Source organism: Parastagonospora nodorum, assembly GCF_000146915.1.
Source record: "Parastagonospora nodorum SN15 chromosome Unknown scaffold_18, whole genome shotgun sequence".
NCBI classification, from domain to species: domain Eukaryota; kingdom Fungi; phylum Ascomycota; class Dothideomycetes; order Pleosporales; family Phaeosphaeriaceae; genus Parastagonospora; species Parastagonospora nodorum.
In genome coordinates this window covers 555,362-566,823 of record NW_001884566.1, presented here as the reverse complement: position 1 = coordinate 566,823, position 11,462 = coordinate 555,362, and the positions used below count along the sequence as shown (strand labels likewise).

The window sequence follows — 11,462 nt, the reverse complement described above, 5'->3', positions numbered from 1 at the left end:
AGGGTGATGGCTGGGAAGGGGTAGCCTTATGTGACATGCGTTCATGATTGTGCTGGCATTTCCAAGGTAGATGGGATCAATATCCTAATTGGGGCGGAATCTCGCATTCTTGGCTTTTTGGCGCAAGGTCTAAATAGCCCGAGCATTATCTCTTTTGAGCAATTCAAGCAAGCACATTTTTCTATCACCGCAGCGCATACTTGTTTTGTGATCTTGATCGTGTAGGAGCATGTCAGGGTGTTGAAGCAAATATTTGGCTAGGATTTGCTCAAGCTTGACCGTGCGGCACGTCCATGTACACCCGGACACTGGGAGTTTCCAGCTTAATGTTCACCAGTCGAGCTTCGACGCGGGTTTCACTCCATCTGAATTCCCTATCACTCGATTTGAAGGCTCACGCATCTCTCGTTATGCATTGTCCTGCTGACAACATACAGTTCACCCTTCCGTCGAACGTTACCGCAATCGCAAACGTAGCCATACTAACAGCCCAGGACTGTCATCTTTCCCGCTTTCTCTCACACAAAACACCGAGCTTGCACACACGAATTGACCTCCATTTGCTGCCGCCTCGTGCAGCCTGCTAACATCAAAGCAAAGGTCACCACTTCCGCCCCGACGATAGGCCCCGCCCCGTCCCCAACCTCCGCGGCAGCCTCAAGCTCCGTCTTCCGCTATGGAGGGATAGACGGCAACAACACTGGCACGCTCCGAGTCTGGCTGCCCCCGCCCATACTCTATCTCAACTGCTACTACACCGGCAATCAATCCACGAGCACCCATGTAATCAACGACAAGTCGAGAAGCGACGCTAACACCAACATCAGCGTTTGCTACAACTTCTGCAGCACCGGAGCAAACACCACAGCTGACGGCGTACCCTACTTCAGTAAGCAAAAAAAAAACAGCCTCTCTTGTGTACGGCAGAAAATTAACCAACCCGTGCAGCATACTTTGGCATTTGGCAGGGCACGTTTTGCAAATGCGGCAACAATTTCAACTGGCAGATTGCGGGCAATGCTAGCGCGATTGCGACCGAGTGTCGTAATCCGGCGTTTAATAACGGTCTCAATCGGACCTTGACGGGCACGGATGCTGGTGGTGCGAAGAATGCCATGGTCGTTTGGAGATATAATGATCCAGACTTGGCGGCGTCGGTGAGTACGGCTCTCGTTATGTTGTGGTCTGTATCTTTTTAAAAGCTGTGTATGAGGTATAAGTATGAACGTTTCTTTTCCTTGGCGTTTTTCAAGGTAAGGACTGCGCTGCGGCCCAGATGCTATCGAGATGTGGGATGCGACGTGTCTGTGGAAACGACGGGTGGGAAATGCGAATATGACTACGAGACGGACGACGATCGAGTACAAAAGCAACGAAGGAAAGTCCCGATTGGTAATTGAGACCCCAAGAGGTTTGCTTCCTGCTTACATATACTAAAATGCTCAGTCACTTCCCCAACCAAGAGAAAGAAAACGGACGACGACACTGGTTTGTGCAGGACGGCACCGAGTGGTGTAAGTTGGCCAAAGAACCAGTCACGACTCTACATACGCTGATCCAAATTTTCAGTACCTCATCAAGTGCAAAGGAAACAACACGACAAAACATCCCGATCGGCACTGCATTGACTTCTGATTTTGCGAGAGACTGCTGTACATACATGTATGGTCGGACGTATGGTTGCGAGTATCGACGAGCACAAGTACATACGGATCGGAGCGGTCCCGTTGCAAGAATGTGGCTGGGCAACTAGAATGTCAGCCGCGACGGCGACACTTGCCAAAACGAGATTCTTAGCAGAAGTCGTACGACAACACTTTCTTGGGCATGCATCCATAGGACCTATGATAATTTAGTGACTGGAGTACAGAGGAAATGTCATTTGTCCGATGAAGCTCTGCCCCACTCCCGACCAATGAACTTGTCGAATAAACCTAAGCCTTGCCATAGGTTACACACTGGGGGACAATCAATTCCACTGCTGGGTGTACGGCAAGGTCTGAATAAGACGATGATCCAGCGGCTTCAGCCCTTCTTTGTGAGTTTCCACACAACACAATACTATCTCGTCGACTATTGTAATGGAGCAGCCCGGGCCCTTAGCCAGACCTCTCCTCAGCGCCTCTGGCAACAGAGTAAGCGAGGAGCTTCGACCGTCCAGCCCAGCCAGTATGCAGTCTACAAGCGGGATGTCAACCACATCAAGATAGTCTGCACTGGAACAGTGCGAGCCTCCCAATAACTTTGACGACGAAGTGGGTGGAAGCCTTCGATGGGCCAGACAGATGAGTCTGCTGTCCATAACCAAAGTACCGACAAAAAATAGACAGAGCGCTCTGTACAGCTAACACATGCAAGCTGGGTGGCTGCATTTGGCGCCGTCGTGACTATAATGGCCTCGCTCACTGGCTTCTTCACGCAACAGCTTGTGCAATTTCAGGATTGTCTTCAGAAAGATACGACTGCATTAGTCAAAATATCGCGAACCAACTCCTACGTCAAGCACGGAGCCTGGATTTAGAGCAACGTCCCCACAGATCATGCCGCGATGGTTTCCGCAATCAATGTTGGCATACTTCAACCTCCCGGTGATTTAACAAACACGCTATCTTCTGGCTGTAGCAGTGGGAATTACACTTTCTCTGAAAGTGGCAGTCCTTCATTCTCTACCATCGCAATGCGTCATTACTGTCAGGATATCACCTCACGCATCCGCGTCTTGAACGAGACCCGTACAAGCGATAACAAGTCTTCCACTGGTGCGTACCTCAGGATAGACTTTGGCAATAAGGAAACCTTTGACTGGTCTCAAAATCCACTGGGATCGTCTTCTCGTCATGGGTTAGTGCCAAACCCTTGGATCTGACCACGGTCTATTTTGTCTTCAGATCACACTGGGATGATAAAGATTGGAAAGCAGTCAATTGCTCGTTGTTCCCAGTTGTGAACACTTATGCAGCCAACATCAGTGGTGCGGTACTTCAAGAGGAGCTGACTGAAAGTTTTCCTCTCCGAGGAATAGGCGGCCATTCTAAGAAACGCGAAATGGCTGACCAAGACTTTGCGGCACTACAAGAGGAACTGACTGACAATTTTTATCTCCAAGGAACAGGCGGCCATTTCAGAAGACCTGGAACAGCTGACCAAGACTTCAACAACATCGTCTTCACTTTTGCCCACATGATGGTCACGAACCATAACCTACGAGGCGGCAAGCGAGAGTCCTGTGAGGGCTCCAACAGACCTGGAACAGGGCTTAGAGAGTTCATGAAAAGCAGTAACGAGCCTACTTACGTCACTCTCGAAGGCCACACAGATCCCACTTCTGGATGGAAATGGCGGTACTATCCAGAAGATTGCATTTGGACGGTGTCCAGATTTGCCATGACTGCGAACCGGCAGACCCTGAGCGAGATATTGGATGGCCAGAACGTTACGATGACTTTCAAAGGTGGACTGGGGGGATCGACGCACCTGCGTGTATTATTCGAGGAAGGCAATGTTACGTACGATAGCATAGATGAGCGTTTTCGGGGGCTGGCGACCTCCATATCCGCAGTCATGCGAACGAATGGCGGCAGCGCGTACACACGATCTTTGATGGAAATCGCCAGAGGTACCGTTTGGGTCAACATAACGTGCGTCTCTATACGATGGCCTTGGATCGCTTTTCCAGCCGTCATGATAGGACTAACGGGTTTGTTCCTTATATTGGTCGCGATCGAGAACCGCGGCATCGAGAACGATCGACTCTGGAAAAGCTCTTTCCTTGCTGCTCTGTTCTGCGAGGCTGAATTGCACGAGAAACCTGTTGGAAAAGAGCAAATGAAAGCAGTCGCCAAGTCATCGAGCATGAGCCTTGAGGGAAAGAATGGGACGTTGAGATTGATTGCCCGCTAGATGGTCATCGCTATGTTTGCGTTCTGAAAACTTTTCTATGATAGTATAGATGTGGAAACATGTTACATTTCCCTTGTGGTGATGGTGAATTATGGCAGCAATTGTGTACATCATGCCGATGCTATAGCGAGCAAGTTTAGAGCAAGATCTTGAGTATACAGCGGGTGGATTATTGCTGTACTCAAACACTAACGGAGTTCGTTACTGATTGTCGGCCACGACCATTTTGAGGTGTTGGAACACATCCCAACTCATACAAGAACCTGACTATATCATCGTGACCCCTGGAAATCGCTAGATCCATCGGAGTCTCTCCAGCTCTGTTCCTCGTCGTCACATTCGCTCCATGCTGAACTAGCAGTTTGACCATTTCGAGCCTGACCTTACCCCCACGGCACGCGAGATGTAAGCATGTCTCCCTGAAAGGTCTTATAGTGCCCGCTACATCTGCACCGTGGTTGAGTAGGAGCCTTGTGATTTCGATGTCGTTTTTTGTAACTGCTTGAGTCAAGGGGGTATGACCACGATCATCTCCTTGACAGACGTCCGCGCCTTTCTCAATCAGGTACTTGCATACAGCGGCTTGTTTGCTTGTGACTCCGCAGAATAGAGGTGACCCTCTATAGCTGTGAAGAGCCCGTAAATCGGCGCCTCGCTCCACAAGCATTTCGACAACTTTGAGATGACCTCCTCGCGCCGCCGCATGTAACGGTGTCCATCCGTCGTCATTTCGCCCGTCCAGACTGGTATCTGGTGTAACTTCGAGTAAGACCTTGACAATGTCTAGGTGCCCCTTAGCCGAAGCCACATACAAGGGGCTGTTGCGATCTCGGTCGCATCTGGCCGGATTCACGCCATACCGTAAAAGCAGTCTGGTTGCTTCAAGGTGGCCGCGATCACAAGCGACGCCTAAGGCTGACTCTTGGTTCTCCGAAGTAGCGCCCACATCTGCGCCATGGTCCAAGAGCAGTTGAATTATGTCGACCTGGCTAAAGCGTGCTGCGGCGATCAGGCACGCCTCTACATGATCATCATCGTTCGGCTTGCCCACATCGGCTCCGTGGCGAAGTAGCAGCTGAACTATCTCAGAGTGTTCGTTCCAAATTGCCACGTGTAACGGGGTGCGGAAATAGTCGTCCAAAGGCGATATGCTGGCACCTCTGGCGACAAGTCTGTCGGCCATTGATGTATAGCCGAGTAAAGCTGCTAAGTGTAGTGGTGTGCTGCTTTCTTCATCCACACAGTCGATATCCGATCCGTACTTCAAAGCTGATTGAAATGTTTCGTAAACGCACATCTTTACAGACCACAAGAGAGCGCGATTGCCATACTTCGAATATAGTGGCTTAGTGCATATATCGCGAAATAGATGGCTGACCCGACACATGGCTGATAGCTCTGATGTTTCCAACAAATAGCTTGCAATGTGGATCTGGAGCTCTGTCGGTAAATGTTGAAGAAGCATTTTGTTTTGGAAAGAGGCCACAACCAATGGCTTGATGACCGAGAGTGAAAGATGGGGGCCGGAGTCATCCAACGGGGAGAAGATGTATGAATGGTGAAGAAGACGGTCCCCTCTTGGGCGTGCAACAAATCCGAGTAGGCCACGATTAGCCCCGAGCTAGCCTAAGCAGTCTTAGGCTAAATTGTATGTTATTCGCTGCCTAGTATACTAGAGCAGAAGGACTCTCGATAATTCAAGGAGATCATTGCAAAATTGGAGGACTACGGTTTAGAGCCAGCTGTTCCATGACCTGATTCCACGTCCATATGCTGGAAATGTCCAACCTACAATACACAATCCCAAACAGGCAAGTTTGCTCTCCAAAACATCACCCCTCCAAGAATAGCCCATCGATCCTGCAAGAACAACTCACGCTACGTGAACAACTAATGCAGCGAGAGCAGTCCATCATAAATATCCTGCGACACCACAATCAGCATCGGAACGTTCTCCTATAAATTTTCAGCGCTCACCCTGACCGACATACCCGATTTAATCCTTCCCCTTCGGCATGAAATGCGCATCCACATACCACATCCCCCAAATAAGACATGCGAGCTGAATGAGGATAACGCAAAGCAGCAGCAGAGCCGGCTGGTGCTGAGAGATGCAGCTCGTGCATGCGGAACGGCCGGTATCGAAATATTGCGACATCGTGGATATATCGTTGAGTGAGTGGAGTGTTCTTTGTCGTGTAGCTCGTTGCTTTGATTGCGGACTGATGGGGGGATGTTTGAGAAACAGATTTGATGGAAGAAAGGCCTTACGAATGAGAAAGATGATGTTGAAAGTAGCTAGATCCTGTAAGTCCGCGTTTGTGAAATACTGAGTTTGTGATGTTCCTGCTGCCTGTGATGTGTGAAGTGCATCTTCTGATACGATGCTTTGCTGTTTTGAACGAATGTCCCGACTTCACAAACATGCACTGCTCGAAGTTTTCACAAACTTGATAGTTTTCGTCTATACACGCCTATAGCTTGCTCTTGCCAATACCCCAAACCTCTGCCTGAGGGTTATTCGACTTCTTGTTGATCGAGCCACTCTCCGACACTGGTTGTTGTCCGTCTTCAATATATAAGCTCTGGTTCTGCTTCATGGTCTCGACGGCCTCGCGCTCGATGCGCTTGAGGAGCTCTTCGTTGGTGGGGATGTCGTGAATGAGTCCGATGACTTGACCAGCTGTCCAGACCTGTGACATTGTTAGTTCGTGTTTGTGAAGCGCGGTAAGGAGGACACTTACACCAAAGTCCTTGTCACCGTTCAAGAACACCTGACGACCCCGCTTGCCGCTGACGTACTCAGCCACCTCCTCGAACTTGCCAGTCGTGCTCTTCTTCTCGATGTCAACGGCGGCTAGCGCAACCTTGTTGGCGAAAAGTCGCGACGTGTTCTTCCACCGCCTAAGAACGAGCGTAGTATCTGTTTCTTGCGCGTCGACAATCGACTGCTTGATGTTGTGGTGGATAGGCGCTTCCACGGTACACATGAAACGGGTTCCCATGTTGATACCGCAAGCTCCCAGAGCGAGCGCAGCTGCCAGACCCTGGCCATCTGCGAAACCCCCTGACGCAATGAAAGGCACGCCGAGCGTTTGCCTTGCCTTGCTCAGAAGGATGAAGTTTGTGATATCGGTCTCGCCAACGTGTCCGGCGCACTCGAAGCCATCGATAGACAGGAAGTCCACGCCAAGCTTCACGGCAGACTGCGCATGCCTGATTGTGGTGCACTTGTGCAGGATGGTTGTGCCAGCGGCCTTGAGTTGCTTGATAACTGGTCCTGGGCTGTTACCAGCCGTCTCGACGATGTTGACCTTCTCCTCGATGATGACGCGGGCGTAGGCTGCGTAGTCCGGGGGGACCATGGCGGGTAGGAGGGTGAGGTTTACGCCGAAGGGGTTCTTGGTCATCTCGCGACAGCGGCGGATCTCCTTGCGAAGGTCCTCTGGGGTCGGTTGGGTAAGAGCAGTCAACTGTACACTGTCAGAAGCTACATACACGAGTGGATAGATTCGTCACGTACTATACCCAGGCCACCTGCATTACTGACAGCACTGGCGAGCTCTGCATATCCCACCCATTGCATACCTCCCTGTACAACGGGCACTATTCATCGTCAATACTGAGTTGCGGGACATTGTCAGTGGAACTCACCTCTAATGCCGAGTGCCCTGGTAAGCTCCGTATTGAATGGCATGTTTGTTCGTTGTATCAAGACTGGATATCACAGATTCCAAAAGTGAAGAAGAAGAAGGGAAGACAAAGTTTAAGGACCCTTAGATATTATTGAGGCTCTGTTACGCGCGTTACCTGGATGAAGCTTGTCGCGCCGCCGGCTGAGGGATGTCTTTCATGTGGGGAAAGCCAGGAGCCGAGGCAACTCTAGTAGGCTACTAATCCATCTCGCGCCCGTTGAATGCACACTTCCATCGCGTCATGGCGCATGATTCGATTCCGCTGAGTCGCTAATGATTGCGCAAATGAAAAGAGGTTGGTCCTGTCGATTGTGTGAGATGGAAGCGGCTGATGCTGAATGGCAAGAGCGGCGCAGCCCCAGCGAATCCAGCCATTATCACAAGCCAACATGTGAAGCCAGCACGGACACTTCCCAGGTCATTCCAACCTCGAATCACGAGGGCGTCCTCTTTTCACAGTTTCGTGTCTTTCAATGTACGTTCTTCAGAGACCGGACCTGCATTGTGTTCGACGATAGCGGCTTTTGGGATCTTGTCACGCGAATCTCGCCACACGATGCGACGCTGAACACGCCCATCAGTCCATCGGGGCGTCTCTTCACGATGACCAGAGGTCCAGGACTTTCTTTTTTGCAACAATCTCATCTTGGAGGGCTTGTCTTTCTAGGCCATTTGCCCACAGACCATATGAAGACAGAGACATCATGCCAGCGGCACCATCTTTCCGGGGAAACTTGCTTCCAGGTCGGCCAAGCGTAGTCGTGCGAGATGACGCCCTTCCTATGCATAGCGGCTTTGTGTGCATTTGAATATGAGCAATCAAACAATTCGAAGCCCTGCACTTCAGAAACGAGATCTGGTGGTGTTTCTCCTCAGACCATTGTGATACATTTTGTTCGTATTGGAACTGGCGCGATCTGGCGCCAGCCCGTGCCATCTCGATACTTATGATGCTCTTCGATGGCGATCATAACCAGTAGTAAGACGAATTCCATTGATTGAGAGTCTGGCAAGTTGGTCGATGAGGTACATGAGGAGTGCCGAAAGTTCGGGTCGCCGTAATGTAATCTCTCTGTGGCCAACTCCTTTGCGCGCACCGGGGCCTCGAATTGCTCTAGATTCTTCCAGCGGCTCTCGACACGAAAGGATATGCCCCAGACTGCCCAAGGAGACGGGCGGCATATCGAGAAGGTCATACACCATGTACCGGACGTCGCGGTTTAGGTGAGTGAAGGAGTTAAGACAGATAACGCTCTCGTATGGTGAAGATGTCTCGCTGTGCAGTGAGTGAGACATGACTGCACGATTGGCGCTTATCCGGGCGATTTGATAAGAGTTGGTTCCATGGATCCAAAAGATGAGGTTAAGGTTGATGGGTGTGGTGCACAGGTTACGGGTGCTGAAGCTGTAGAGAGCTGCTCTCGCTCACGATGCCTCGCATTCATCGTTCTTGTCTCATTTTCATTTTCATTCTCACTTGCACTTCACTTCAGATCGCATCTTGCATCCGTAAGATTCTGGTCGTGAATCGTGGCGAAGTCAAAGCTTTCGGTAGACACGCATCGCGCAGTTGACACCAACCGGATGCAGAAAGTGCGACCGCGTAGTGGCCAATCGCCACTCCTCCGAGCTGCACTCCCCATACTTTATCCCGTCCTACTTGAAAGGATGAGCTCAAATCCCCACACTTCGTAAGCCGTCTTCCTGTCTCTTTTCTTTCGTTTCGTTCTGTATTGCTTTCCATAATGACCCTCCGGTGTCTTGCCATGCTCACATTAGCTCAAAGTGTGCTTTCAGCATGCGCAACTTTCGACTACATCATAGTTGGGGGTGGGCCAGCAGGCCTTTTGGTTGCCAATCGTTTGTCCGCCAACTCGAACACTACCGTTGCGATCATTGAAGCGGGTGGCTCCGTCCACAACAACCCCGATGTGACGACACTACCAAAGACCATTGCCGAATTTAGTCCAGGCCTTGGTTCCTCCATCGACTGGAGATACACCAGTGCGCCTCAAAAATACACCTTGAGCCGAGCGATTCCGTTCGCTGCTGGCAAAGCTCTGGGTGGTAGTACCACCATCTTTGGGATGACGTACCTAAGAGCTGAAAAGGTGCAAATCGATGCGTGGGAAGAACTAGGCAACGATGGATGGAACTGGGACAGTATGTGGCCGTACTATACAGGACAAGAAATGTTCCAAACACCAAGTGAAGAGCAACAAAAGAATGGTGCAACATATGAAGAACAATTCCATGGCTTCAAGGGCGAAGTTGATATAGGTTTTACACCATACCTCACAGGTCAAGGAGCTTTCGATCTTCTCAGCGAGACGACAAAAGCCCTTGGGTACCCAGTCAACGAAGACGCAAACAATGGTACTCTGCGTGGTACTACAACATGGCCATCGCTGCTAAAAGTAGATGAAAAGATACGAGAGGATGCTGCAAGATCATTCTATTGGCCCATTGTTGATGCTCGACCGAACTTGCATATGTTCCTCAATACTGAAGCAACACGTATTGTTTGGAGTAAAGGGGCCGCGTTTGGAACACAAGCAACCGCTGTTGGCGTCGAAGTTCGCACACTAAACGACACAATCGAAAAACTGTACGCTACACGCGAGGTCATTGTTGCAGCTGGATCACTTCGATCGCCCGCACTTCTAGAACACTCTGGCCTTGGCAACTCTGCAAAGCTACAAGCACTGGGAATCGAGACTGTCGTGTCTCACCCAACCGTAGGTTCAAACTTCATGGACCAGCCTGCAAACGGCTTAACCTACTCATCTTCGACAAACTGGACCGGCTACGGTACCTTCGTAACCTACCTTACAGCTTCCGATTTATTTGGCTCAGATCTCGAAGAAGTGACTGCAGAAGTTCGTGCAAACCTCAGTACTTATGCAGCGACCATCGTCGCAGACTACGCGCCTGGCGTGACCACGCTTGAGAAGCAGGAGCAACTCCTCAAACACCAAATTGACCTCATATTCTCCCCCAACAGCACCGTTCCCCTCGCTGAACTCCTCTGGATTCCTTACGAAACAGCCATCGTGGCTCAATTCTGGAACTTATTACCACTTTCTCGGGGCTCAGTACACATCGCCTCCTCTGATCCAACAACTGCACCATCCATCAATCCGAATTTCTTCCAACTCTCCGTCGACATGTACGTCCAGGCCGCCGCTGCAATCCGCATTCGGGATTTCTTCGCCACTGCACCGCTTTCTCAGCACGTCACAGGCGAAGTATCGCCTAGCTTCGATGTCGTGCCAAAGAATGCGAGCTGGCAGGATCCCGCATGGCGGAAATGGATCGAGGAGACGTATAACAGTAACTCGCACCCTGTGAGTACTTGCGCTATGATGAGTAAGGAGTTGGGAGGAGTAGTGGATATCGAGGGAAAAGTGTATGGCACGGCGAATGTTAGGGTGGTGGATGCGAGTATCTTCCCCACCCAAATCAGTGGGCATTTGACAGCGAGTATCTATGCGATTGCTGGGAGGATTGTTGATGGTATGATGTCGGAGAGATAGGTCTTAATCACATAGGGAGGGGTCAGGGTTGCGTAGTGGCCGATGCTCGATTCGATAAGGGCGCCGATAACTCATTGCTAATCCCTACGAGCAATATATCCAAATGCCAGACATGCGCGCATACTTCTCGGTCCTCTTCCTGCTGATCCGGCCACATTGTGAGCAATTCGATCTTGGGGCATCGTGTCAAAGGCCAAGTCTCAGGATCTAGTCTCTCAAAGGACTACGCCGTCAAGGCGCCCGTGTTCTACATAGGTTTAGGATCTCACAGCCTCAACACGACCAAGTTAGGTAAAAACGCGGACGAATAGATCGGCCGAGACCAGGATAA

General features: G+C 50.6%; 7 protein-coding genes across 7 annotated transcripts; 4 read left to right on the top strand and 3 right to left on the bottom strand.

Annotated features, from left to right (window-relative positions):
• Positions 1-410: 410 nt before the first annotated feature.
• SNOG_11109 (hypothetical protein) lies at positions 411-1,400 on the top strand (the record flags this gene model as incomplete). Its single annotated transcript, XM_001801307.1, has 4 exons — positions 411-473; positions 580-889; positions 949-1,157; positions 1,254-1,400. 4 exons carry the CDS (start codon positions 411-413, stop codon positions 1,398-1,400), a joined length of 729 nt encoding a protein of 242 aa, XP_001801359.1.
• Positions 1,401-2,081: 681 nt separating this feature from the next.
• Positions 2,082-2,521, top strand: SNOG_11108 (hypothetical protein; the record flags this gene model as incomplete). Its single annotated transcript, XM_001801306.1, has 2 exons — positions 2,082-2,135; positions 2,327-2,521. The coding sequence occupies 2 exons, from the start codon at positions 2,082-2,084 to the stop codon at positions 2,519-2,521; spliced, it is 249 nt and encodes an 82-aa protein (XP_001801358.1).
• A 27-nt stretch (positions 2,522-2,548) lies between these two features.
• Positions 2,549-3,900, top strand: SNOG_11107 (hypothetical protein; the record flags this gene model as incomplete). The annotated part of the gene is made up of 2 exons (XM_001801305.1): positions 2,549-2,841; positions 2,889-3,900. The coding sequence occupies 2 exons, from the start codon at positions 2,549-2,551 to the stop codon at positions 3,898-3,900; spliced, it is 1,305 nt and encodes a 434-aa protein (XP_001801357.1).
• A 181-nt stretch (positions 3,901-4,081) lies between these two features.
• SNOG_11106 (hypothetical protein) lies at positions 4,082-5,197 on the bottom strand (the record flags this gene model as incomplete). The annotated part of the gene is made up of 1 exon (XM_001801304.1): positions 4,082-5,197. One exon carries the CDS (start codon positions 5,195-5,197, stop codon positions 4,082-4,084), a length of 1,116 nt encoding a protein of 371 aa, XP_001801356.1.
• Positions 5,198-6,339: 1,142 nt separating this feature from the next.
• SNOG_11105 (hypothetical protein) lies at positions 6,340-7,628 on the bottom strand. Its single transcript, XM_001801303.1, has 4 exons — positions 7,555-7,628; positions 7,424-7,506; positions 6,645-7,373; positions 6,340-6,593 (listed from the first exon to the last, which is right to left on the bottom strand). Exons 1-4 carry the CDS (start codon positions 7,595-7,597, stop codon positions 6,375-6,377), a joined length of 1,074 nt encoding a protein of 357 aa, XP_001801355.1. The 5' UTR covers positions 7,598-7,628; the 3' UTR covers positions 6,340-6,374.
• A 565-nt stretch (positions 7,629-8,193) lies between these two features.
• Positions 8,194-8,532, bottom strand: SNOG_11104 (hypothetical protein; the record flags this gene model as incomplete). Its single annotated transcript, XM_001801302.1, has 2 exons — positions 8,194-8,371; positions 8,438-8,532. The coding sequence occupies 2 exons, from the start codon at positions 8,530-8,532 to the stop codon at positions 8,194-8,196; spliced, it is 273 nt and encodes a 90-aa protein (XP_001801354.1).
• An 808-nt stretch (positions 8,533-9,340) lies between these two features.
• On the top strand, positions 9,341-11,131 carry SNOG_11103 (hypothetical protein; the record flags this gene model as incomplete). The annotated part of the gene is made up of 2 exons (XM_001801301.1): positions 9,341-9,758; positions 9,786-11,131. 2 exons carry the CDS (start codon positions 9,341-9,343, stop codon positions 11,129-11,131), a joined length of 1,764 nt encoding a protein of 587 aa, XP_001801353.1.
• Between the last annotated feature and the right edge of the window lie 331 nt (positions 11,132-11,462).